Source organism: Centroberyx gerrardi, chromosome 2 (assembly GCF_048128805.1).
Source record: "Centroberyx gerrardi isolate f3 chromosome 2, fCenGer3.hap1.cur.20231027, whole genome shotgun sequence".
NCBI lineage: Eukaryota > Metazoa > Chordata > Actinopteri > Beryciformes > Berycidae > Centroberyx > Centroberyx gerrardi.
The window spans coordinates 5591663-5618038 of record NC_135998.1 but is presented as its reverse complement, the minus strand read 5'-3'; the positions used below and the strand labels follow the sequence as shown (position 1 = coordinate 5618038).

At 40.6% G+C, this 26376-nt stretch overlaps 1 protein-coding gene across 2 annotated transcripts in view; it reads left to right on the top strand.

The window, feature by feature from the left end:
* Positions 1-328: 328 nt before the first annotated feature.
* slc38a9 (solute carrier family 38 member 9) overlaps positions 329-26376 on the top strand; it is a 48715-nt gene continuing 22667 nt past the window's right edge. The window contains exons 1-6 of one of the 2 annotated variants that reach the window (XM_078287922.1): positions 329-445; positions 7634-7774; positions 8659-8788; positions 13179-13297; positions 13547-13610; positions 15916-16009. In XM_078287922.1, the coding sequence (XP_078144048.1) occupies positions 7677-7774; positions 8659-8788; positions 13179-13297; positions 13547-13610; positions 15916-16009 (505 nt within the window). In that variant the 5' untranslated portion in view covers positions 329-445; positions 7634-7676. Of the gene's footprint in view, positions 446-556; positions 687-7633; positions 7775-8658; positions 8789-13178; positions 13298-13546; positions 13611-15915; positions 16010-26376 lie in introns of those variants that run through there. The other variant, XM_078287927.1, reaches the window with a different exon arrangement.

Genomic DNA, 26376 nt, shown 5'->3' with positions numbered 1-26376 from the left:
TTGATGTATTCATTAATTCCTTAATATGACAGACCTGGCCCTCCACAGATTCAACTCCATCTACATCTGACGAACGCCATACCTGACCATCTCCATTTCATTTTGACAAAGTAGGCTACTACGACTGACATGTGGCTGAATGTCCTAAACGGCCACCGTACAGTTCTCGCTCCCGTATGGGTGGGTGCGCTCGTTTAAGGGTGCCCAGACCCTCCCGTTCACATGACGAGCGGAGCATTCCATAACAATCGAGCAAACGCCGCCCAGCCGCTACATCATTGACCGACCGGGCGCCCTAAAACGAGCGCACCCGCTCTTTATATGTTGACGTCAATTGTCTACAGTGTGTGATTCACAGACATGGTCATTCCAACTAGTTGTTTTGCTGACACTGCAGGGACACGATGAGCTGAAGACACCGGGAAACACCTCTGCAAAGTGTTTGGTAGGGTCTTTGATTCTAGCACGATTAAACTAACAACCAGGTTGAATATCTCTAAATGTAACGTGTAAATTAGTCCCGATGCGTTTTCATTTAAAGTACATTGCAGCCTGAAGACAGAAGGAAACTGAATGTCGGCATCCGGCATCTGAATGTTTTCTCGCTCTAGTTCAAAGATTACAAACCTCTTAATTCGTTATTTCAAAAGACATCCAACCCTAGCAAGCGGCAGCAGTTTACAAAGGTAACCTGACCAGTTACTCTTTTGTTTTCTGTGCACCATTGTTCCGTTTCTACCGGACCCATTTCAGAAGTTGAAATTTTAGTGAAGTAACGTTAGGCTGCTGCTTGTGTGATTGGATGTATATGTTGTGACCAAAGGGAAGCGTAGACCCATGTAAAATCCAATCCTATAGGTCACGTACTGTGAGCAAATAATCATTAAACTGCCAAATTCCGGGTGGAAAGCCAGCTAGCTCTCTAGTCAAACAGGTCGCCTGCCAGTTAGCTAACGTTAGCTAGCCATGAAATAGGATTGATGGCATTCTTTGTAACATGCTAATTGTAGTTAAATCAGATCTCAACTGTTCTTCATCACTGAGGCATATCAGATATTAGGATAACTGACCTGGCAGTTTTCACGTTGCCTCTGCTCATCCTTACCTCAACCCTCACCTTAAATAGTGACAAAGAAATCATTTTCCTGATGATCAGCTCATTTAATGTTGGCTGTCAACCATGGCATAAGATTATTATTGGGTAGCAGTGTGATGTAGTGTTTATACCAGGGGCCTATACTACGAAGCAAGTTCAACAAAGTCAGGGTATGTTTGAGTTAGCCGGCTTCACTAAACCTAACATTGGCGATCCTGATAACCGGTCTCACGTAGCTGGTTATCAACTGGCTCTGTCAACCCAGGATTTACCTATCCAGCTATGAGCGCGTTCACATGAAAGAGGCGGGGTTTGTAACAAATAGCCAATCACTTGCAACATGGACAGATCCAGATCAGACAATTCGGATAAGATAAGATGAAACTACTGATCCCCGTGGGGAAATTAGATAGTTGTGCAGCAAAAGTAATATGATTCAGTGGGGAAAAGGACATAGAATATAAGCGCAAAACTATAAAAATAAGTAATAGCCTAAAAATAGGCGAAAATAATAAAATAGGCTAATCAAACAATAAACGCATAAACAATAGACCTAATTATAGGATGATATAAGCCCTAATATTTCCTGCTGACATTTTCAACACATGGGTATCGGAAAGAAATGGATAGCTACTAACATTGGGTTCTCCTCTCAAGAAGAACAATGTCTTATAATGAATAACTGTCAGCATTACAAAACATAACCGCGAAAAGTAAGTTGTTTCTGCTTCCAAGGCTAGAGAGGATTACTGGAGGACCTGCCCCGTCATTAGGACACAGTGGGCATATTTTTCATTGATAAAATAGTTTGTGGACACATTGAGGCTGTAAAAAGATTTTCTATTCATAAAGTCGGCCTCATGTTCTTCGGGGCTGCGGTAATGGAATATGAATAGCCGACATTGAACCAAACGCTGTTGGAAACAAATTAAATAAAGTCAGCGCAATTAATATATGCAACAGTAACTTTAATCCATCAATAATATGGTCAATTAAGTAGCCTACCTGCTATATCTCCGATATAATAAGTTATCATGGAAAACAACGTGAATCTACTGGTCTGTAAACACGTCGCCCTGCGAACAGCACTTCTTACTGTCTGTTCATTCAAATATAACAGGTTTCAGTTTTTTATTGGGATTTTCATTTGTATATTTGTCCATATCGGGATCCTGTAGGAATGGTGACTCCCTGTTTCCAGAGAGCTGATTGGTCAGAAGGCGGGCCTTTCATACGTTTTGATCCGATACCCTGAACTTAACCTGCTCCGGAGCAGGTTAGCCGTCCAGCATAAGTTACCATGGTGATCTACCCCGGTTAAAAGTGAACCACCTTCGTGAGACCGAAAAGCCAGGGTTAAACGCAAAGCTAGCTCGCTAACCCCAAATTCTGCTTCGTAGTATAGGCCCCAGGTCTCTAGAAACACTAGATACAACAAACACTACATAGTACAACCACGATATGATTTAATAAGTAAAAGTTCAGTGACAACAAAGTCTGACTGTGCAGAATTATGTTTATTTCTGAGCCACAAATCTTTCTAGATGGCATTGGCTGTTAACAACAATTTAAAAATGTCATTACAAAGTGCACATAATATAATTTGGATGGAGAAATTGTGATGGTCAAGCCATCTCATATGTGATTACTACAGCAGAATCAAATGGAGCCGATATCACGATTATTGTCACATTTTTGTATTGGTACTGAATTTAAATATATCGTTCCATCCGTAGAAATATGTCATTCTTGTGATTTGCGCAGGATCCAATAAGTTTTTATTTTGGGCAGGGGAGCAGGTCATGTTGGAAGCAAGAGCCTAAGTGAATGTCAGGCAATCACATCATAGTGTAAGGAGAGCTTGATTTAGCTGTCTCTTGGCACTGTCTCACTAAGTTCATTGCCCCTGTGTTCCGTGTCTGTGATTGGTTAAGAAGCAGCGCTCAGCAGCAGGTACAGCTCCTCTAACTTTTTCCCATGATGCTGACTCTCCTGCCACTATTTTCCGCCTTCTTTTGCTGTTGGCTTAATATTAATGGCTTTTAGACTTGTTATAACAAGTCGACCCTTTGGGCTTGAATTGAAATTTAAAAAGTGTTTGTAGTCGGGGAGATGTGATGCATTACGAGAAATGACTTGTTCATTTAGACTTGTTGCAAAGCTAGCATGAAAGAAAGGGGCACTGTAGCCTGTGTGAAGTGCAGTCAAATGCTCCCTAGTCCCAAACTCGGTCTCTGTTTTTTTGCAGGAGCAAAGGTTTCTCAGGTTATGCGCCCCAAAAAGCCTATTATTACCACATTTTATTTTGTCCCGGTTGTCAACGTTTCACTCATCTTAGGAAGTGAATTGCTGATAAAACATCTTTTACATCATTTTGTAGTGTAGCCTGCGGCTATTTTGCCTCTTTGAAAAGTAAAAGGAAGGGCAAGTTTTTAGTGGGCCTAGACGTGTTGGATTCCTTGCCTTTTTTAGTTTATAGAATTTTAGTTTTCGGTCGTGGATGGATATCTAGGAAGAAGTGTATGCCAGAGATCTAAGTACGGTAGGCTAGACATTTATATCAACATTCTCAAACTTTAGAGATTATTGGTAGATTTAGGCTATAAGTTTAGCGCTGTAGAATTTAATGCATTTTGGGGAGAAACACTTACACAGTGTCTAGAGTTCTGTGGTATATTAAAATAATGTGTGAGTGATTAAATAATGTGAAATTGAAATGTGAAAGTGTTCATCAGGAACTAGGGCTGGGTTTAAAAAATCGATTTTCCGATTCAAATCGATCTTCATTTGAATGATCCGATATCGATTCATAAAATCCCGAGATCGATCTTTTAATATATGCCCAATATATGCCTGTAGAGTCTGTAGAGTCGCACAACCTGCTAGCGCCGGCTGCCGGCTATTTAGCCATCTACTCACATCTGTCTGGCCGGCTGCTTTTATAACTGAATGTCACTAAATGTTCACACTACCAGAATTTGGTAGTGACAACAGAATTTTTGAATGAGAGTGACTGCGCATGTCTGTTAGCCTACATACTGGAGCAGACTGAAGTAAAATAACTAGACTCAGACTGTCTGTACGGGTAACACACGGAGTCACTCCACTCCTCCGATCTCACGATGGCTGGAAATAATGTCTGTAACCATAGTAACGTTTACTTCAGACCAATATGGCGGCTACCATCGCCTGTATTTTCAGTTTATTTGACACCAGTAACACCAGTAACCAGAGGCGTCAGTTTATCCATAAGATCTTAATAAACCGCCACTGACAGCGGCATCATATTCTCTTTTTCCATCACAGGAACTTCATACTTTTAACAGCAACATTTGGGCTGAAGGCCGCAGAACTGAAACAACCGCAATGTTGAGGAAACAGACTGGATCGAAAAATTGAGAATGTCTCACAACACTTACCTCCGTCTCTTTCAAATTAAGGATGATAATGTTACATAACATAACGAGTGTTGAGCCTTAACGTCACGTAACAACGAGCTGTCCAGTCCCGTTCTGGTTCACACTACTCGGACTAACCGAATCCGCTCTCAAATTCAGTATCAGTACCTGAATTTTTCAGGTAGTGAGTTTGGTTATAGAATGCGGTTGTCAGTCTCCTTAATAACTGAACTGTGCGTGAAATTGCAAGGGGAGTTGTGCGTTTTTTTAGATGTTTCAAAATAATAGCGATCTCTGCCGAGCCTCTGCGCAACGCGCAGCGAACGGTTGCCATGGTAACGACGGACTCAACTGAAGTGTTACAGCTGAAACTACTGTAACGCTAAATACAAGGCCTTAGCTGAGGAGATCATTTTAGGGGCTTCATTACCATGACCATGTAAAATCATTATTTAAACTGATTTATGTTTCCATCATTATTGGATCTCAGTTCTGTGAGTGCAGTAGTACTCAGGAGAGAGATCTAGTTTTGCTCTGAGAAGACTACAATATGCACTTTGGTATTATATTTATTACTATTTGTAATAATATTTTAGTTTTAGACTACTTATTTCTTCTGCACTGACTGAAGAAAGTACATTAAACATTCACAATTAAACATTGTCAAACATTATCAGTTTATTTTTCAATTGAGCATTGATCCTGTAATAAAAATGTTTATTTATGTTATTTTAAGTCATGCTTTCATAAACATATTTAAGGTTTGTTTATTAATTCGGTAAAAATGCATCACCGGAAAAATGTATCTTGCCATCGCAAACATCCCTTAGCCGGCTACTTTTCCCATCTGGCTGGCTACTCAAAAATTTGGGGAACCCCCTGCTTGCACTATATTGTGTTGACTGCTGTAGTGTGTTGGTCATGTTAAATAAAAAGTACATTAATGTAACTGCTTTGGGGTCAATTCTTAATGTAAACATTAATATTTTTAATAATGCACCAGGTTAGAGGGTTCCTTGTACAATTTACAGCATTAGTTCTCTAAGAATCTCTTTCATATCCAAGCAAAATTGATATTGTAACTGAAATATCCCTAACCGAATCGATATCGAATCGAATCGAATCGAATCGGGACCTTGTGAATCGGAATCAAATCGATTCGGGAAATCAGTGGCGATACCCAGCCCTATCAGGAACCAATAATTTGGTCAAAGGACACTTCTTCACCTCATACTGAGTGATGCTCACTCACCTGGTGATTGTAATAAATTAACAGGTGATTACAATCAAATGACAAACACAGCCAATGAGCTGTGTCTATTGTAAAACGCCATATTGGTAGGAAATGCATGTGACATCATGGGAATACTATGAATAGCTTTGCAACTGTGGTGGCTAATCTGCATTTAGTCTATTATTGAGTCCTAAAATCCAAGTGAAAAAATCTGCGACTGAATGTCTTCACTTATTTTAAGAAAATTAGGATTTTAGGACTCAATATTAGACTGAATGACTTGTTAAAATTGAACATTTTTTGCATTGTAGTTACAAGAGATTGAGCCAGCAAAGCAGTTTTTTACTTGCCAGGTTTGTAATTTATTAAGTTTGCCCAATGCTAACAAAACAGCACACTCTCACAGTGTATTGAGTGATGCTCGCCCGCCCAGTGTTCGTATTACAATGTGTTTGTGACTGCGATGGCTAATCTGTGACAAAAATATTTTTGCTATATATTATTTTCACTTCATGTTTATAGTGCACACAGTATTAGTATTTTTAGTTGCAACTGCATTTAGCTAGCAAAGCAGTTTTTCCTAACATGGAATTTATTAAGTTTGGGAAATGCTAATGAAACATTTTGCCTAACAGACTACTATTATAATGAAAGACAGCTAACCTACCGAACCGTAGTTGTATAGTAGAGTGTGGTTATACTGATTATTGCAGGACTGTAGTAACTTAAACTACAGCAACAGTTGGTGCTGCACACCTATCTAAGCGCTGTAGGACTGGACAGCATCTGTACTTGTCTGTGTATTTGTTCACCTATAATATAGCCTAATAGAGTACTTCCATGCTACAAACAAGTAGAGTGAGGCAGTCCTCTTCCTGTTTTGGTAGAGGCCCCTCCTTAAGTCAGTCCTGCACATTTCTGCTACACATCGTACCAGATCTGGGGACAGATGGCATAAACACATAGAAAGCAACACATAGAATAAACCAATTTTCACCACAATGGTCTCATTTCTCTATAGCCATTAAACTATGCAATCAGAATTAATTTGAGAATTATATATTGAGGTAAATATTCTACACATAGCGGCTTAAAGGTTTTGAAAATAAACAGGCAGTGGTCTTCTGTCAATACTACAGATATTCAAACAAGTGCTTGCTCTTAGAACTGACCTGTTTTGTTAACAAAAGCCTAATGAAATGTGAAACAACCCTGTGGTGAAAGTGTACTGACTAAATTTGTTCCTGTTTCTTTGATGTCATTATTGTCAGTAATCGGTTGTTGATCAGTCCTTTATTCCCATACCTCTGTTTCTTTCACTTTCAAATGATCAGAATGGAAGGTTGTTTCTCACTGGCTGGCCGATACAGTGATTAATTGTATGCTGATAGTCAGCCTTATCTGAAACAGTAGCGTTACAATGGTTTATCAGTAGCACTATACATGCAGCTGTTCAGGTAAGACAACCAAGACGGCTCCCACCACCGGCTCAGGGCTTATTTTGCAATGATGACATCACTCATGCTTTCACTCATTCTTAGCCCTGGAATATGTAGAGCCCTAGAATATCTAGAGTCCTAGGTTAAGAAAAATAAGGGTCAATCCACTTTAGAAAGTGAATGAGGAAACTTAGTTAACCCAGAGTTAAAGTTCTACAGTACGGTTAGCCTGGATTAAGTACAGTATAAAAAAGGCAAACCCCTTTGCTGAGGGTATTAAGTGTGAGGATGTGCTTAACCTCTGAGCTCTAATTAGTCAGAGATGGTATCAGCACTGCAAAAGCTGGTCTAACTAGGGGACTACACACATAGAACAAGCTACTGTACTTCACAAGTAATGTTTTATGGTCGTTCTCTGTCAATCTTTGTCCAGTCAATTCCTTCTCCATAATGTGTTTTCGCACAGTCAGGTGATGACTGCAAGGCACTAACTGAAAGTAAGAAGCATCATGGAGGAAGACTGCAAACCACTGCTGGGCTCGGTGCGAACAGGAGAGAGTTACTCACATAGAGGCTCCACAGACTCACTGGACTTCAAGGCTAAAAGGTAGGCTATACCGAACACCATACCAATCACAAAGACAAAGAAACCTAGATGTGTACCCAAGCGAAGGCACACCCAAAACCCTGACACTGAATAACACAATGCCTGTGAAATGCGCTGCATAGTTTGAAATTAATCTGCATTGCTTGTGCTTGTGCATGACACACTATCATGCCAGGGGTATCTACAATGTAATAGGTCCATCCTGTAAGGTACAACTGCATGTTAGTCTACTGCTGTTCGCACACCTATGGTCAGAACTTTATGTTGTTTACTGGATAGCAGATGAGACCCGTTCTAGGAGTTAGTCCTCCTGGACTTTCCTAGAAAAGCAATTACCAGGATGTTAGCTATTTGTGTGTGTGTGTGTGTGTGTGTGTGTGTGTGTCCTTGCCTCCACCCTAGCATCATTCCCAGCCACATTACCAGTTTGTGTGAACTTTAATCCAGTTAGGTATTTCACAATGACCAACTAGTTTGCTAGCAGATACAGAATTACCCCCCCCCCCCCCCCATCTCTTTTAGTGTCTATTAATTCCTTAGGTCAGGCCTTGTTTAAATGTTCAAAACAAGTGGGTATGATTGCTCCCTAGAAATATTACTGGCCTCCTAAGGACAAATCAGTCCATGACATTGTAGTGTTAGAATACATCCTCATTATAACAGTGTTTTGGAAGGTTCAGTTTATCAACAGACCCAGTGCAATTTCTCTACTCTATAGAATTCATAAATTGTAGGTTTTGCTTACGTATACGTTATGGTGCTGCTCACTAGCTCTGCATGTTTTTTTCAGTCATATGTAGTTGTAATTTCATTATTTACTACTGCTAAAATAATCACAGAAATATAAATAGTCCCCTCATGATCTGTCCCCCTCATTTTCCCAGGCCTTTCCATGTGGAGCCCAGGAACATAGTAGAAGATGACCCCCAGGAGAAGGTGTCTGCCGAGGCTGCCATCCTTAACAGCAGAGTTCATTACTACAGCCGACTAACAGGCTCTTCTGACAGACTACTGGTAGTTTATTTATAATCACTGCATATTCCATTATTTGTTGGACAACAGAAACGTAAAATAAGTTTGCACCAAACATTGCTGGACCCAATGTAAAAAAGAGAAACCAACAGTTTCTATCAATGAACCTGTTTTGGTGTAACTAAATTCATGCCAATTGATTTTACAAGCAGGGGAATGTGGGAATATGGTTGTCAATGGATCTCTTGTGATCCCAGAAGTCTTGAAAAATGGTTTGAGCATGGTTCATGTCACAGTTTGACCAGTGAAAGCTGATTTGTGTGTGTCACTCAAGTGTAGAACATCCAACTCTGTGTCAGTAAACCTCTCTCATAAACTTCCTCTTTATGAGGGTGCCCGTCAGGCAAACTGTAAACCATAGGCTACTGTAAGCCATGATAAATCATAGTACAGTTTCACCCTTGGTTATAAGACATGGTCATTAGTTATCAGCAGTGGTGGCTGGTGACACTGGTTCTATTTGAGACTCTGCCAATAATATTCAGGGATATAGACGCAGTAGCAGTGGCATGTGGTGGTCTCTTACATACCTGTAGTCAGTGGTGTCAGTGGCCAGAATTCGCTGGGGGAACCCCCTCTTTAGGGGCGTCCGGGGGCATGCTCCCTCAGCAGATATCTTTTTGGAAAATGCTTCAGTTTAATGTGAGAAAATCTGAACTTGATTTTAAGGTTAAACAAATCCCCATAATGGTCTAAAATATCCTCAGCATAACATTACACAGATAACTAAAACACTTGTATACTGATGGAACTGTTGGTGACAAAGGCGTTGATTTCATTTTAGAAGTGGTAGGGACATTTAAGGCAGTGGGTGTTGGAGTTGTCCCTCAGAAGATTTTTTGCTCACTATGCCGTTACTGCAAATGCTTTATCACCCTTTGACTTCAGTCTAGATGTTGGAACGGCCAAGAGTCCTTGGTTTGAAGACCTAAGGGGCCTTGTGGTCTGATATGGATGAAGCAATTCAGTGATGTACTCAGGTGCCTGGTCATGCAAGGCCTTATATGTAATTAGAAGAATTTCATTTCTGAACTTTATTGGCAGTCATTGTAAAGAGGCTAAAGCAGGTGTAATGTTTTGGTCAACAATCTTGCTGCAGAGTTTTGAACTAATTGGAGCTGACCCAAGGCAGACGGATTCAGACAGGTAAACAACGCGTTGCAACAGTCCAAAGGCGACATCACAAAGGCATGAATAACCCATTCAGTGTTGTGAAAAGAAAGAAAAGGTTTTGATTGGCTCTGATTTTGGCAATATTCCTAGATTGAAAAAAGCATGACTGTACCAACTTCTTGAGTTGATGTTCAAAATTTAAGTTTGGGTCAAAGATAGGGATGCAAATTTTGATCAATTTCCTTAATCGATCGTCAGTCACGTTAATGACGTTAATGACAATTAATGAATTAATCATTATGTAAAAAGCAGCTTTTGACATTGAAAATAGAAAATATGTGTTTTTATACCTGTCTTTAGGCGTACTCAACAAGTTAATCAACCAAGCAAAATTCAAAAGATTAACTAGTCCTGACTACCGTTTTTTTTATTTAAGAATAAGAGCACATCTACATGGTCAGGGATGAGTCCAGTGTGCAGCCTGTTGACGTGCTGTATTTCAACATTGTATTACAATGTTTACAATGAACACTGTCGTCTTTTCGGGTGTAATGCTCCTACACTGGACTTTTCGCCCGCTTGCTTGGCTTTCCTCTTCCTCTGTATAAGCGGTGAAATTTAAATTGCGCCCTCATGGTGGTAAATTATTTCAGCAAAAAATGAGAAATAGCACATAGCCTACATTGTCGATTAATCAGTTAATATATGCTTGATCAATCAAATTCTTAACGGTGATTAATCGATCGTCGATTAATCATTAACATCCCTAGTCAAAGATGACACCTAGATTTTTTGACACAGACTTAACATTGCTTATAAAAGAGCCTAGGAACTGCTGAATTTGTTAAGAAAAGCATTCAGGACCAATAATAAGAACTTCAGTTTTATCTGAATTTAGCTGGAGAAAGTTGTGAGCCATCCAATCCTTGATATCAGCCAAACAATCATGTAAAATGGTCAGCCTGCTAAAATCGTTGGGATTAATTGATAGATACATCTGAATGTCGTCCGCATAAAAGTGAAAAGCAATGTCATGTTGATGGATAATTTGCCCCAAGGGTATCATATAAATAGAGAACAATATTGGCCCAAGAATTGAGCCCTGCGGCACCCCACGTCATTTCAGGGGCTGATGATGTAAAGCTACCAATGGAAACCAGTTTAGGGCAGTTCCAGAGACACCAGCACATTGCCTCAATCTATATACTAATAGTAGGTACAGAATTAATAATTTTAGTCATTGTAGCAGTAAGAGTAATAGTAGTAGCGGCAGTAGGAGATGGAGTATTAGTCGCAGCAGTAGTAATTGTGGTGGTAACAGTACAAGTAGCAGTACTAGGTGTAGCAGCAGTAGAAGAATTTATAGCAGTAGTAGTAGAAGCAGTAGTTCTGGGGTAGTAGCATCAATCCTTGTAGTGGTTAACAGTAGTAGTAGCAGTAGTAGTAGTTGTAGCCCTTTTAGTAGTAGTTCAGTAGTAGTTACTAAGATGTGTCTCAGTGATATACAGGGGGTTCCCCAAATTTCTGAGTAGCCAGCCAGATAGGAATAGCCGGTATTCAAGTACAATTCCAGCGAGTCAAGTCATACAAATTTCCTACATAGCAAAGGTCCAGTCAAGTGTCCATATTTTTTTTATAATTAATAGGCTTACATGGTTATGGTATGTAGTAAAACATTAAGTTACTTACCCTGTCTTTGGCAGCTTCAGGTAAAAAAAATCATGGAAAAGCATGGACTTTTTCTGTCTGGGGTGGACAAATTGCTTAGGGCATGTGCACCCTATCCCGCACTGACAGCTTCTAATGACTTTTGCAATCTGTGATTAATTATGTTTATATTTGGGTGTATCTGGCTCATAGGCAGTGACATGACCATTTCAGCCTATAATTTGGTCTATAGGCTAGGCTTATGATAGCGACAGATTTGTTACTGGCGTGGCTGTGTGCACTTTTTTGATTTAGCTAATCATTGCATTTTTGTGTTTCTCCTTGCCGCCTCTGAGCCACAAGCCACTACCATTTAAAATAAAATAAAAACCCAATTAGTTTTGTAGGCGGGGCAAGACTCTGGCACCCTCCAGTGGCCAATGTATCAGGGTATTAAGTCATTTAACCAGTAGTGTTCTGTTTCCCCGCAGGTTTACAATACACATTTTCTGTAAATATGTATGGCCTTCTGTAGACTTGTTAATGTGAAAGCAAGCACATTTTGCTTATCAGCTACGTTTGCTTTAAATTCACATTTGTTGTTTCTTCATATTCCCATGTCCTTGACATTGGGCCTCATGCAAGAACCACTCGTACGAACAGATTTGTTTCTCTTATATACATATATATATATATATATATATATATATATATATATATATATATATATATATATATATATATATATAGAATTTTCTCTTAGGCATGAACAACGTTTTCGAGTGGTCCAGACTCCAGACCTGCTGTACGAGTCACGTACAATTTAACCTGCCATTCTCCAAAGCAAAAAAACTTTGTTGTTGACTAATGGAGTGTATCTCTTTCATTACTTTGAAGAAATTGTGAGTTTTAATATACAAATTAAACTTTGTAATTTCAGTGGATAACGTTAATGTGGGTAAGTGCAAATTAATCTAAATTTTAGGTCTTATGTCATCAAGCCTATGTCATCACATGCTGCAGCAGGTTGAGGTTCTTCATGCAAGTCGCTGTCCAGGGCGACATCCTCCGCTGAACACCTGACACTGCCATATCGCCAATTATGGCATTATGGTCTGTGTAACGGAGACTTCCTCTTGGCCCCCTCCTGTTGCAGTCATGGATCATCTTGCTTTTTGAATCTAATTTAATGTCAAGCCATTTCGTTTTTTTTATTTCTGTGACGGTAGCCTAACGAAAAATCACTATAATAGTCCTATAATATTCCTATAATACTCGGATAGGGACTCAGTGAGTGTCTGTGGTACACAAAAGTGAGTTTATAGTAACCGTATCATGTTTTTTTTTTTTGCTTCTGTGGTATTGCTATAATATCCCTATAGGGAATTATAGTTTTGTTGTGATATTTATTTAGTATTAGTCTAAAATGTATAGGAATACTATAGTTTCATAAGGCCCATTGTTATGTATTGCATACACACAAATTTGGTGTGAACAAAAAGATGTGGTAAATGGAGCCTTTATTTGTTGTGCAGTGATCTATAAATCAGATTAACTAGGGCACAGACTGTGAGGACTCAATTTTTCCTGTCTCTGGTTGTGTTTCCTCCAGAGTCCCCCAGACCATGTGATCCCCCGGCCAGAGGAGATTTACATTTACAGTCCTCTTGGGACTGCATTCAAGGTGACAGGCGGTGACCATTCCTCTAAAAACCCAAGTATCATCACAATGTAAGTACTATTAGTCTTGACCATTGTTATGTCCAGCCTAGGGTAAACTAGACACAACCTGAATAGAGTGTGACTCCCCTCTTTTTCCCCGCTCCCAAGGAAAACCAGCAAGCAGAATGGCAGTTTGACTGTAGCAGTTTTATTATGTACGACTTTTCACTTCGAGAGAGAGAGAGAATACTTTTTCCACTTGAAGGTTGTGTGTTTGACTGTTTTGATTGTTACCTTGCTCTTCCCCTCTCCTCCCAGATTTGCCATATGGAACACAATGATGGGCACATCCATACTCAGTATACCTTGGGGTATAAAGCAGGTGATTTATTTTTCCCCACAAACTCATGAGTGATTGGCTCTTTCACAGCCATATCCAAAGTGACTAGTTGTATTGACCTCAGTTATTGGTGAAATGGCAAGTGGTTTGTTATGTGTTTTTTAGGGGTCCAAGCACGTAGTGCTGGAACCTTATTGTATTTGCTGGAATTATTCTTCTTTCTTTCTTTCTTTCTTTTTCTCCGCTAAAATTATCTGCAGCTCAGAAACCGTAAGTCCTACAGCAACCATATTTGGCAGGTGGGCTCCTATGGCCCACCACTACTCAGGCAAGGCAGCCCATGCACATTGGCCAGATGGTGGCGCTTTACATTTTGGCCAATAACTTCTGAACCGTGTGTCGTAGACTGAAAATTCTTGTGTTCCTATATTCTTTGGAATGTGCCGAGTCCAACCCATATATCACTTTCAATGTACCATATTGCATTGTCCGCCATTTTGAATTATTGAAGAAACAGTTTTTTCGCAACTCCTCCTAGGCCATTAATCCAATTCACATGAAACTTGGTGTGGAGAATCTTGGGACCGTCCTCTTTCAAAATTGTATAAAGGTTATTGATAGGTCAAATGGTTTGGCTTTTATCGACCAATAAACTTTTAACGAAACACGCCATAACACTAAATTGGCCATAACTCATTAACCATTCGTCTAATCAAGCCAAAATTTTAAACACATGTTGAGAAGTGTTGCGTGAACACACCCACAAAAGCATTTTGAGCTGTACCACTAGTGGGCGCTACAAAAGCAAAAAGTTAATATCTCATTATTGACTGAATAGATTTTTATGAACATTTTTACACATGTTCTAGGATGATGTCCAAGTCTATCCATGAAATTTGGTCATTATTGATGAAAGTGGGCGTGGCTTATTGCATAATGCCCAAATCTTCATTGGTATTAAAGTCACAACTTCAAAAATTCATTAAAAATCATCTGTATGTCCTAGAGAGCTGAAATTTTCAGGACATGTTGGCTGAAGTGAGATAAATCTTTCGTACACTGGTACCTACCCCCGATTCTGACGTCGCCCCCCTCTGTTTATAGCAAAAACTGACTGTGATCCCACAGTGTTGTCCTCCTAAACTGTACGTTACAGGAAAAAAACAACATGATTTTTGAAATCGCCATACCTTAATAGGGTAAACAGCCCAAAAATTATAATGATATCTTGAAAACTGAGCACACAGTAGATGGAAATGTGCAGCTGCAAATAGTTTGATAAATTGACAATGTGATATGTTCAAGATAGTTTGATCAATCTTCATCAAACTAAATACAAATGATGTCTGGACTGTCAAGATGATGTGTATAAAGCCATGTGTAAATTGATTAATGTGGCGTGCTAGTACAGTTATAATATTCTTTCTGAGGCTTTCAATATGGTTTGGACTAGCACCTGTGACCTGTCACTTGTCCCTTTGTTTTGTTTCCCCACTGTGGCACACACCAAAGTGGAAGTTGGCAGAGTGGTAAAGCTCAGGTCTTTGGACCACAAGGTTGTGACTTCAAGCCCCTGATGGACTGTGACCATTTTGAAGTTTCATAAAAAGTACATCAACACTAAATCACACAGTGCAGAAAACTCAAAGCAGGTGTTTGACATCATCTGTCAATGGCAAAATACCTGAATGTCATCACTGATTGGGGTGTGGCCAAACCTTTCAACCCATAGAGACCAGTGCAGCAGCAGTTTTCTGGCCCATGTGACTTACTATTGTTTTATTCGTTAATGGAGAGCACTACAATGTTCTATAAAGTGATCAGCACTGTCAGTCTGTCAATCATAGGTTGCAGTATCACACTACTTTTCCCTTTTAGTTAGTTTCTCCTCACTAAACCCATAACAGCCGTTTGGCTCAGTAGGTAAAGCATCAGCCTTTCATGTGGAAGGTTGTGGGATCAAATGCAGACTTGTCCTTTCCAAAGTCATTAGTCATCAAGGACAAATAATAGAAAGTTTGGCTATTGTGAACAACTCCAGCAATGTGGTTGCAATGAAAAGATTAACTTGACAGAAGTCACGGGCCAACACAAAAGCCGGTGTTAGACTGCATGTTCGATCTTCACAACATGTCAGTTTTTGTGTGTGTCTTTCTACCTTCTGTAATGTTTTGTCTATCTGTCTGTCTTATCAAATTGTGCTTGGACCCCGCAATCGCCGCTTGCAGCTATATTTATTTTAAAATCTGTCTGCAAATCAAATTTCCCTTGCAGGACAAAGAATGAAAAATGAATTGAGTCAAGAATCACATCAATGCCGGTGATCTCTTTGTTTTTTTCCCCTTAGGCTGGCTTCACTCTTGGGATTCTCATTCTCATCTGCATGGGCCTGCTGATGCTCTACTGTTGTTACAGAGTGCTCAAATCACCAAAGTCAATACGTGAGTGCAGCAATGCTTTGGCTTACAGTTACAATTCCATTTTTAAATAATTTCTATTCCCATCCCCACCACAATACCCCCACCAAAAATAAATTATATATACACTTATACATATTGTAGGTCAAGGCTCAAAGGTAATATTTTAGAGGGGAATTTAGAGGAAATTCTAGGGAATTATTATACATATACCTAATAGACAAGTATTCGTCCAACGAACCAATTTCCGTAGGGGCTGGTATAATAACAAAGGGGAAAAGCCCTCTCGGTTGGCCAAACACAAGGGGTAGGTTGTTATTATGGTTATAACTATTTTTTTTTTACTATTGTTATTATTATTGTCGTTGTTATTGTAATTATTATTAGAGTGTGATAATTTATAACAGGGCATCACAGATGTTACCTTTTGCCTCACACACATTTATTTCTACCATTACTAAACACAATCAATAAGGGAGGATAGGGGAAATGTCAACAAAACGGCATGTATAATTCGAACAGTTATAGGATGAGAAGAAAACCAGACTTATGGAATAAAGTAACAGAAGCAGATGAGATTATTGATAAACGGGTTCAAAATCACTGAAATGACCAGACACCTATAGTGATCGTTCCCTGAGAAGCAGAAAGTTGAGCGAGTAGTTTGAGTGATGGGAATTTGGAATGAGTAGGCCAATTTGTAAATAGGACCTCTAACCAGGGTGGTAAGCAAAGCAAATGGAGTGCTGGCGTAATACTTGTTTGTTAAACAACATAGAATGGTCATGCAGATCCTAAAACCATTCAAGGCAGGTGCTGGACCTGGAAGTAATACAATATCTAAAAGCAAGCACAGATCCTGTACAGACCCACAGCACATGTGTTCAATTCAATTCAATGCACTGAAGCATTACGACACGGTTATCGGTTAATAATTCCACTAACGTCACTTAAATACCACAGGTAATAACGTTACCTAACCATAAAGTTTATAGGGCAACGGAAGACGTGGATGTATGTAAATTAACGGAAGAGGGGCTCGGTGTGTGACGCCCCTCCCACTGTCTTGGAGGCTGTCCTGGCCAACCTCAGCAGACATTTGATTGACAGTGGAGGGTTGTCAGCTGATTAAGCTCACCTGGGCCCTTGGACTATATAAACTGGCCCATGTGTTCACTTTGTCTCTCCCTTCCTACAGCTGACATCCACTCGGCATCACTTCCCTTTTGGTTTGCGCCTTCAACACCACCACAGCACAACAACCACACATCCATGCACTGCTTGCATTGCTGACCATGCTGATCTACACACTCCATTGTTAATTTGTGTTAACCTTAGTTTTAATAAATTATGTTTGTTTTAAGTAAACCTCTTGCGTGGACTTCCTCCTTGTCACATTCCCTGAGCCAGTTTGTGACAGGTGCAAATTAGTAAAATAAATAGTAAGAACCGAATTTATGAATGAGAGTAAACTCGCATATGTTTAGTACACACTAGAGCAGAGCGGAGTAAAATGACCAGACTGTATGTATGGGTAACAGGAGTCACTCCACTCCTCCGATGGCGATGGCTGTAAATAATGTCTGTAACCATAGTAACGTTAACTTCAGACCAATATGGTGGTTACCATTGCCTGTATTTCACTTGTGTATTTTCGGTTTACTTGACACCAGTAACCAGAGGTCAATGAGGCCATAAGATCATAATAAACCGCCACTGACAGCGGCGTCATATTCTCTTTTTCCACCGCATGGACTTGATACTTTTAACCGCAACATTTGGGCCGGTCCAAGACTGCAGAACTGGTAGGAACAACCGCAATGTTGAGGAAACGGACTGGATAGAAAATTTGAGAATGTCTCACAACACTTCCTTCCGTCTCTTTCAAAATAACGATGATAATGTTACATAACGTAAGAGGAGTGTTGCACCTTACATCACGTAACAACCAGTTGTCCAGTCCGGTTCTGGTACACACTACTCGGACTAACCGAATCCACTCTCAAATTCAGTGGTCAATACCTGAATTTTCAGGTAGTGAGTTGTAGAATGCAGTTCTCTCCTTAATAACCGAACTGTGTGAACTTAACAGGATTAAGCTTCAATGTGGAGTGACAACTGTATTTATTTGCAGTGTAGTGGCATTTAGCCCATAGGCAAGAGGCCATCTCTTAGTCAAAGACGCCCTCTGGAGGCCATCTCACGAAGCAACATGTCACTAAGCGTTACTTGACTGACTGACTGACTGACTGCCTGACCTGAATTTGGCTCGTGATGCCCTCGGCTACGCTGTGAGAAAAAATAAAGTCCGTACACTGTAGCTCCCTTTTGCTGCTGCAAAAGTGGCGTTTAGAGCACACTGCTCTTCTGCAAAAGTGATGTTTAGAGCACACTGTTCTTCTTCGAAGAAGAGCAGTGTGCGTGTGTCACTTTGTGGTGCTTATAAAGCAGCAAAAGGGAGCTACAGTGTGCGGATTTTCTTTTTTAGATATTGTAATGCTTGTGCCATGGAGCCTGCTGATGACTAGACTTGCAGACGGACTGGATGGTCGGGTGAGTGGACAACTCTTGAAACAGGCAAACTCAATTACTGTTCTCAGGGAGCGATCTTATATGGGATATTGGGCTACCAACTCTGGACTGGATGTCCGGCCAATCAGGCTGTCAACCGTCATCAGCAGGCTCCATGGCACAAGCATTACAATTTTAGGATTCATTATTATTTTAAGAAAAATTGTGTACTCGATCAAGTCACAGTTCTGGGGCAGATTTGAAAAGTTCGGCTGAAAACGAGCACGATGATACCTTTACTCGGGACCTGTAATCCCAGGTTTGGTGGAGTAATGGTATTTGTCCATTAATTGACTAAATCACAATTTTATGAACATACAAATAGGACAAACCATTTACTATCACGTCCAGAAAGTAAGGTAACATAAAATGGAGGAGATGTTAAGAATATTACATTTCAGTCTGTATAAATCATGGTCCGTGTTTGCTGTGGTCTTATTTGCATGGTGACAGTGTTTGGGTGTCACTGAGGCATAAAGTTTGTTGTAAGGCACAGCTTGTGCTGGAGCATTCTTTGAATCCAGCGCTGCTTAGCCGACTGCCTATATTAATGTTCAATGTGCGGAGCAGCCCACATTGATTCTACCATCCAGTGTCTGAATTCCCAGGAAGTATAACATGTTTGGTATTGAGTTTCTTTGGCGCCTGACTAACCAGGGTGCCTGGCAACCAGATGTTTCCAGATCAAGGTAGGTTAGCCTGTTGTTGTAGGGGATCAGTAGATCACAGGAGGGTGAACTGGTGGAGCTGATCTTATGGTCCTGGCATCTGCTCTCACCTGAGGCCTGTCTCACGAAGCGAGTTCAACATAGTCAGGCTGTCTTTGAGTTTGCCGGCTTCACTAAACCTAACATTGGCGATCCCACATATAAACTCATGTAGATTAATAATACAAGCTCCGAGAGCTTTCAAACTTGACATGCTAGCAGTCAGAAAGTTGCTTAACCTAATAGAAAAAACTGGATGTGAATATCTTGATGCATGTAGGAAATATAGACCTATAAACACATACCTAAAATAAGCGGAAATGTAAAAAATGAATATCTGTGCAGAATGTTCTCATTTACTTTGTAGTAACTCTGCCATGGATTGTCATGTGAATCCAGCAATATCCAGGGTGTAAATGTAGCTTGCATTGTCAGGGAGTTACATCACTAAATGTATGAGGTGTCCCAAATGAAAGAAAATGAAACATTGACATAATGAAGTCTCCAGTCTAACACCCATTATCAGTGGTGAGAAGAATGTTGACAAATTCAATGTTACTGCAAAGAAAAGTCACTTGAGTATGAAATAGAACACCTTTATTGAAATATTTACATCCATTCTAGTTTCTTTTTGGCCAAATCATTACTACAGAATGGAAAATAATAGTGTTGTCACTTTTCAGTTTGAATTTGAATAAGACTACCTTCTATTTTTGTAAATATTGGCTATGGTGAGAAGTCTCACTGGATTAGGTTTTAATTTTATTTGAGAACTAAGCTCATCCAATGAAAAGAAATGTTATGGAGTTGATTATGTTATGTGTAAATGTAGCTTGCATAGTCAGGGAGTTACATCACTAAATGTATGAGGTGTCCCAAACAAAAGAAAACGAAACATTGACATAATGAAGTCTCCAGTCCAAAACCCATTATTATCATTATCAGGGGTGAGAAGAATATTGATAAATTCAACTCAAGCAGAAGTAATGATACTACAGAGAAAATTCACTTGAGTAAAAGTCAATGAAATTTATGAAATGTCCCAAACAAAAGAGAAATGATAATGATAATAATGAGAAATTGATATGAAGTCTGTAGTCTTCATAAAATACACGCAAATCCAACTAAAGTATAAGTTATGCTACTGCAGAGAAAAACTTACTAATATGTGATTGATTTAGCTTGCCTGGCTGAGGGAAACCAAGCTCCACTCATCTGATGCTCAAAGTCATCCTCACAGTAAATCAATCAACTGAATCAAGTCTGTTTGAGTTGATCTCATGTAAAACACTTGGCTACTGTTAGGCTACCGGTTGGATCCAGCTGTGCCAACCAACCCCGTGATGGGGCTGGTTGGCACAAATGCACAACATGACTTTAATCACGAATCACCTAATTTTAGAAAACATTTGTGTATAGTATATACAAATTGTATGACATTATCAACATAAAGACTTTTTGGGAATTGCCTCTGTTGAAATAAGCACCAATTCAATTAAACAATACTTACAGTCACTATAACTTAAACTATAAATTACTTCTTGCGAGACCGAGTGTTCAGTAAGAATACCTCCCTCCATGCACGCGTCCCTCTGAGCAAACGCTTGACGTTTGCCAAGGGGCCATGCACGGAGAAGCCGGGGAGGAACTCAAGGCGAGAGCTGCTGAGATGGAGCGGAGCGCTCTCAAGGCAGTGATCGACCTGGTTGAGGTCAGTCAACTTGTGAACCTCCCCGAGTTGCTGGAACATTGTGTTGTTGAGGAGTGTGTAGCCTTATTCAACTCCAACGGCACATACAGGAAGACGCAGAAGAGCAAGCTCATCCAGAAGCTCTCTCTCCAATCTGTAGATCTGCAAGAACACTACATCGCTCTCGTTGACATGGGCATGATCTGGAGGATGGCAACTCCATCAGCAGAAGATCGGCAGACGCAAGATGGCACCCCATACAAGTGGTCGGACTACCTCCACAAGGTGTCATCCATCATCCTTGCCCGCCATGGTGATGCTGACCGTATCATCTGTGTGAACGACCCGTACGACGCAGCATACTTGACTAAAGATGACGAGCGAGACCTGTGGGTACAGGGTAAGGCACATGTCCCCAACACCTACATGAAATTGGGCGACCCCTTCCCCTCTGCCAGAGCGTTCAAAATGCTGCTGTGTAGCATCAGCAACAAGGGGCGGCTGCAAAAACTAATATGCAGCTACCTGACCGACCTTGCACAGAATGTAGATGCAGAGATTGTCTACTCTGTTGGCTCCCACTGCACCAACTTGTCAACCCAGCAACCGATGCAGAACTACAGCTTTGACCAGTCTGAGGCTGACACCATCCTCTTCTCTGCTTACGCAGTTCTGCGCGAGTCAGGCTACAGTGGCCCTGTTGTCATTGATACAGCTGATACCGATGCCTATGTTGTGGCAGCGGTCATCTCGCAGCAGCTGCCCGGTATGCTCTGTATCAAGAGAAAGCAGGAGACAGTCTTCTGCCGTGGCCTGGTGACTGAGGAGTTGGCAGACTGTATTGTGCAGCTACACTGTATTACAGGCTGTGATGCCAACTCAGGCTTCTATGGCAAGGGTAAGTCATCGGTGTATGACGAGGTGGCGAAGAGCCCTGTGGCACGACGGCAGCTCTCGTGGTGTGGAGATAGCCTTGACCTTGAGGAGGAGGTGGTAGAGGAGCTCTTCGAGTTCACACAACATGTGATCTATGGCGACAAGAAGAGTAGCACCATGGCTGAGGCCCGTGCCGCGAAGTGGAAGAGAATGAAGAACAAATCATTCATCCGTCTCCCTCCAGATGCTGATAGCCTACGCCAACACTGCCTCCGCGCCAACTACTTGCCGTATCTAGTGCGCCACCCCTCGCCACTCGGACATGGCTGGGAGCTGGTGGGTGGTCGCTGGCGCCCTGTCCGCCACACACGACCTGTTCTCCCGACGCATCTACCTGCACCAGGGCCAGCTGAAGAGCGAGGAAGATGAGAGTGAGGAGGATGATGAGTAGGAGGGAGATGATGATGTACAGAGGAGGAGGGGGGATTCATCGGAATCTGATGATTCAGAATCTAGTGAGGCAGAATGCTCTGATTCGGACTGATCATATGACATGTTTTAAGTGGTTTCATTATTCAACTATTCAAGTTACAGCTATTAAAAAGAGCTTATTTTGAAGTATAATTAGTTCTCTTGTCATACATTCATCAATTATTTTACTGCAAGAGATTCTTATGGAGGTAGTTTGTTTAAAGTACAGCAGTACCAAGGTAAAATGGGTTTTGACATTAACATCTTTTCAGTGAACATAATTATGAATTGACCCCCAAAACATTCTTCTCACAACTGATAATGGGTGTTAGACTGGAGACTTCATTATGTCAATGTTTCATTTTCTTTCGTTTGGGACACCTCATACATTTAGTGATGTAACTCCCTGACTATGCAAGCTACATTTACACCCGTGATATTGCTGGATTCAGCACAACCATACCTTTCCACCTCATCTGTGTTTCTATGACAATCCATGGCAGAGTTACTACAAAGTAAATGAGAACATTCTGCACAGATATTCATTTTTTACATTTCCGCTTATTTTAGGTATGTGTTTATAGGTCTATATTTCCTACATGCATCAAGATATTCACATCCAGTTTTTTCTATCAGGTTAAGCAACTTTCTGACTGCTAGCATGTCAAGTTTGAAAGCTCTCGGAGCTTGTATTATTAATCTACATGAGTTTATATGTCTCAACTCCCATACGGCCAGGCTATATTTTGGTTCTTTTTTAGTTTTGGGGTGTATAACAATATCTATCAATAAGTCAATAAGTCATCAATCAGTAAAATATTTTTATACAAGAATCTATTTCATATATGGGAGATCTTAGAGATGAGGAAAAACATTGTTGTGTTTTGTTCTACCTCCGGTAGGGGTATCTCAAAATTTTGGGGGCATTGTCACTAGCCTATTAAATAACTTGAAAAATGGCTACTAACGGCTGGATTCCACCGGGGGCGGCTGCGTCGTGTTCCGGCTGCGACGCGGTATTGTTCCGTCCTCTGCACGGCTTCATACCACATCGGGAGCGTTTCAGAAGCAGAGCGTTTTGTCTGGCCAATTTTTTTGACTTGCTGATTTGGTAATTTTTCCTTGATTTTTGTGCTTCTACCATGGGTAAATAGGCTACGTAGTTAAATGGTTTCTTTTTTTGTCTGTTGTAATTGTGTTAATTGTTGTTATTTCCTACTTTGTTGTGCTGTAGCCTACAGACAAAGTTAATACATTTAAGTCCAGTTATGAACGACATGGATCAAAGATTTGTGGCTGTGTTTTAGTTGTTAAAAATACATTCATCCTCATAATCATTTCGTATCTATATTTCACATACAGTGCCTGTTAGCAGGAGGAGAACACTTGCATTTCTTCTCCTATACTTGAAAGACTACAGAGGGGGGGTAGAAGGAGAAGGAGCCGGTATTGCTGGGATATACACCGTGTTTTTTTCAACTTCCAAGATGAACCTCTCGTCGTCCATGCTCAAAATCCTCTGACCGGTTGACTTCTGGCCTGGTGCCACCGGTTGACGTTGATGTAGTGATGTGATATACAATCGGGAGTCTGCACAGGGTGTTTTATTTTGAAAATTGACCGGATGCTCTATGCCGTTCCTATGTCTGACTTCCTGCCCTGCTCGATCTGCTCTGTGTAGCTTGACGCGGCTCGACGCGGCTTCCGTCAAAAATAGACTAGGCGCGTATTTTTAGCGGAGCAGAGCGGAGAGCCGTTTCTGGGACGCTTCTGAAACCCGCTGTGGCACGTCTGGTGGAATCACAACCATTGTCTAGAGTGGCCGTGATCAGCTCCGGCGGCCGCGTCGCAGCCGGAACGCGACGCAGCCGCCCCCGGTGGAATCCAGGCGTAACACTCTCGCAGCTGCAGGAGCACCCAATGAAAAAATATTATTAGCACCCCAGAGAATCTTGGCATTGAAGTAATGTAGCGCGGCCACACTGATCCGTTGTGTCTGTCTGTCTCCGTTCATTTCAATTCATTTTCAATGAGAGCTGTCCGTTGTCCGGGAAGCGCTGATGATGCGTCCGTCTCTGTCAGATTTCCGTCCGTTTTGACGGACAGAAAGTTCAACCCAGCTGAACTTTTTCTGGACGGACGGACAGACCGTCCGTTTAGCAAATACGAGACGTTCCTAGTGTTTTTTTAAAACGGCGAACACGTTGACGTTCCAAAACAGCCCAACGGAGAGAAATCTATCCATCAGTAATTCTGGCCATTTTCTGACGGATCAGTGGCCGCACCATACTCTCACGTCCAGAGGCCTGTCTCATGAAGCGAGATTAGTGCGTTAGCGAGCTAACTAGCTGGCTTTTCAGTCTCACGAAGGTGGTTCACTTTTAACCGGGGTAGATCACCATGGTCGGCCGCGGCCGTCAGGAAAAGTTGCCATCAGTAAGCCAAATGCACTTTTTCTGTTTGTTTTGTTAATAAATCTTATTAAATGAACTGCCATTGTCAGCCGTTCTGTCAAAACCTTGACTATATTGCCCTCTAGTGGACATGCCCAGTATAACACTAGAAATACATTAACATTATTGATTTAAAAAATATATATAATAAAATATCGATAATTAGCGATTTTATATGCATTTCATATTTAAATATTCGAATTGTAATATTTTGGTCAATGTCACAGCCCTAGCGCAAAACTATAAAAAGAAGTAATAGAAATAGGCGAAAAATAATCAAACAATAAAAGCCATAGACAATAAATAGACCTAATTATAGGATTATATAAGCACTAATATATTCTGCTGACATTTTTAACACATGGGTATTGAAAAGAAAAACTAACATTGGGTTCTTCTCTCAAGAAGAACAAACTCTTATAATGAATAAATGTCAGCATTACAAAACATAATAGCGAAAACTAAAGTTGTTTCTGCTGCCAAGGCTAGAGAGGATTACTGGAGGAACTGTCCATCATTAGGACACAGTGGGCATATTTTCCATTGATAAAATAGTTTGTGAATGTATTGAGGCTGTAAAAAGATTTTCTATTCATAAAGTTGGCCTCATGTTCTTCGGGGCTGCGGTAATGTAATATGAATGCAATAGCCTACATGGAACCAAACACTGTCGGGAATCCAATGGAAAAAAATTAAGCGCAATTAATATGCAACGGTAACTTTCATTCATTAATAACATGGTCAATTAATTTGTCTACCTTCTACATCTCCGATATAATAAATTATCATGGAAAGCAAAGTGATTCTACTGGTCTGTAAACATGTCCTCCTGCGAACAGCACTTCTTACTGTCTGTTAATTGAATAGTAGCCTAACAGGTTTCTTTATTACTTTTCATTTTCATTTGAATACAGTAGTCTATTTTTGTCCATCGGAATCCTGTAGGAATGCTGACTCCCTGTTTCCAGAGAGCTGATCGGTCAGAAGGCGGGCCTTTCATACGTTTTGATCTGATAGTCTGAACTTAACCTGCTCCGGAGCAGGTTAGCCGTGCAGCATAAGATACCATGGTGATCTACCCCGGTTAAAAGTGAACCACCTTCGTGAGACTGAAAAGCCAGGGTCAAACCCAAAGTTAGCTCGCTAACTAATCTCGCTTCATGAGACAGGCCTCTGGACGTGAGAGTATGGTGCATCTATTAGGGGGAATGATGTGTATTGAGTGCGGCGGGAGGTCTTTGTGTTGGTCACGTGAGTGTCATTCAATCTGCTCTTGGAAGGGGGATTGGCCCCTACAATATAAACACATATATAGCTGAGCATTTTAAAAGTGCAATAGAGATTATAAACAGTGCTCGAGTTATACAATGGAAGTGAATACATTGACATCAATGTATTATATAATTCATAAACTATGAAAGCTTTCATTATGAAATATTATACAGTTGATCAATATGCTATAATGAGTATTTAAAAAGTTGAATGGAGTTTCTACTTTTTTCAGTGGCTGAGTTATACATATAATGGACGTTTATGAGAGATTTGGTTATTATTGTTGCCATTCTGACTTACTTTCACCGATTGGGATGAAACTTAATAGGAATGTTCCAAATAGGGTGCTTT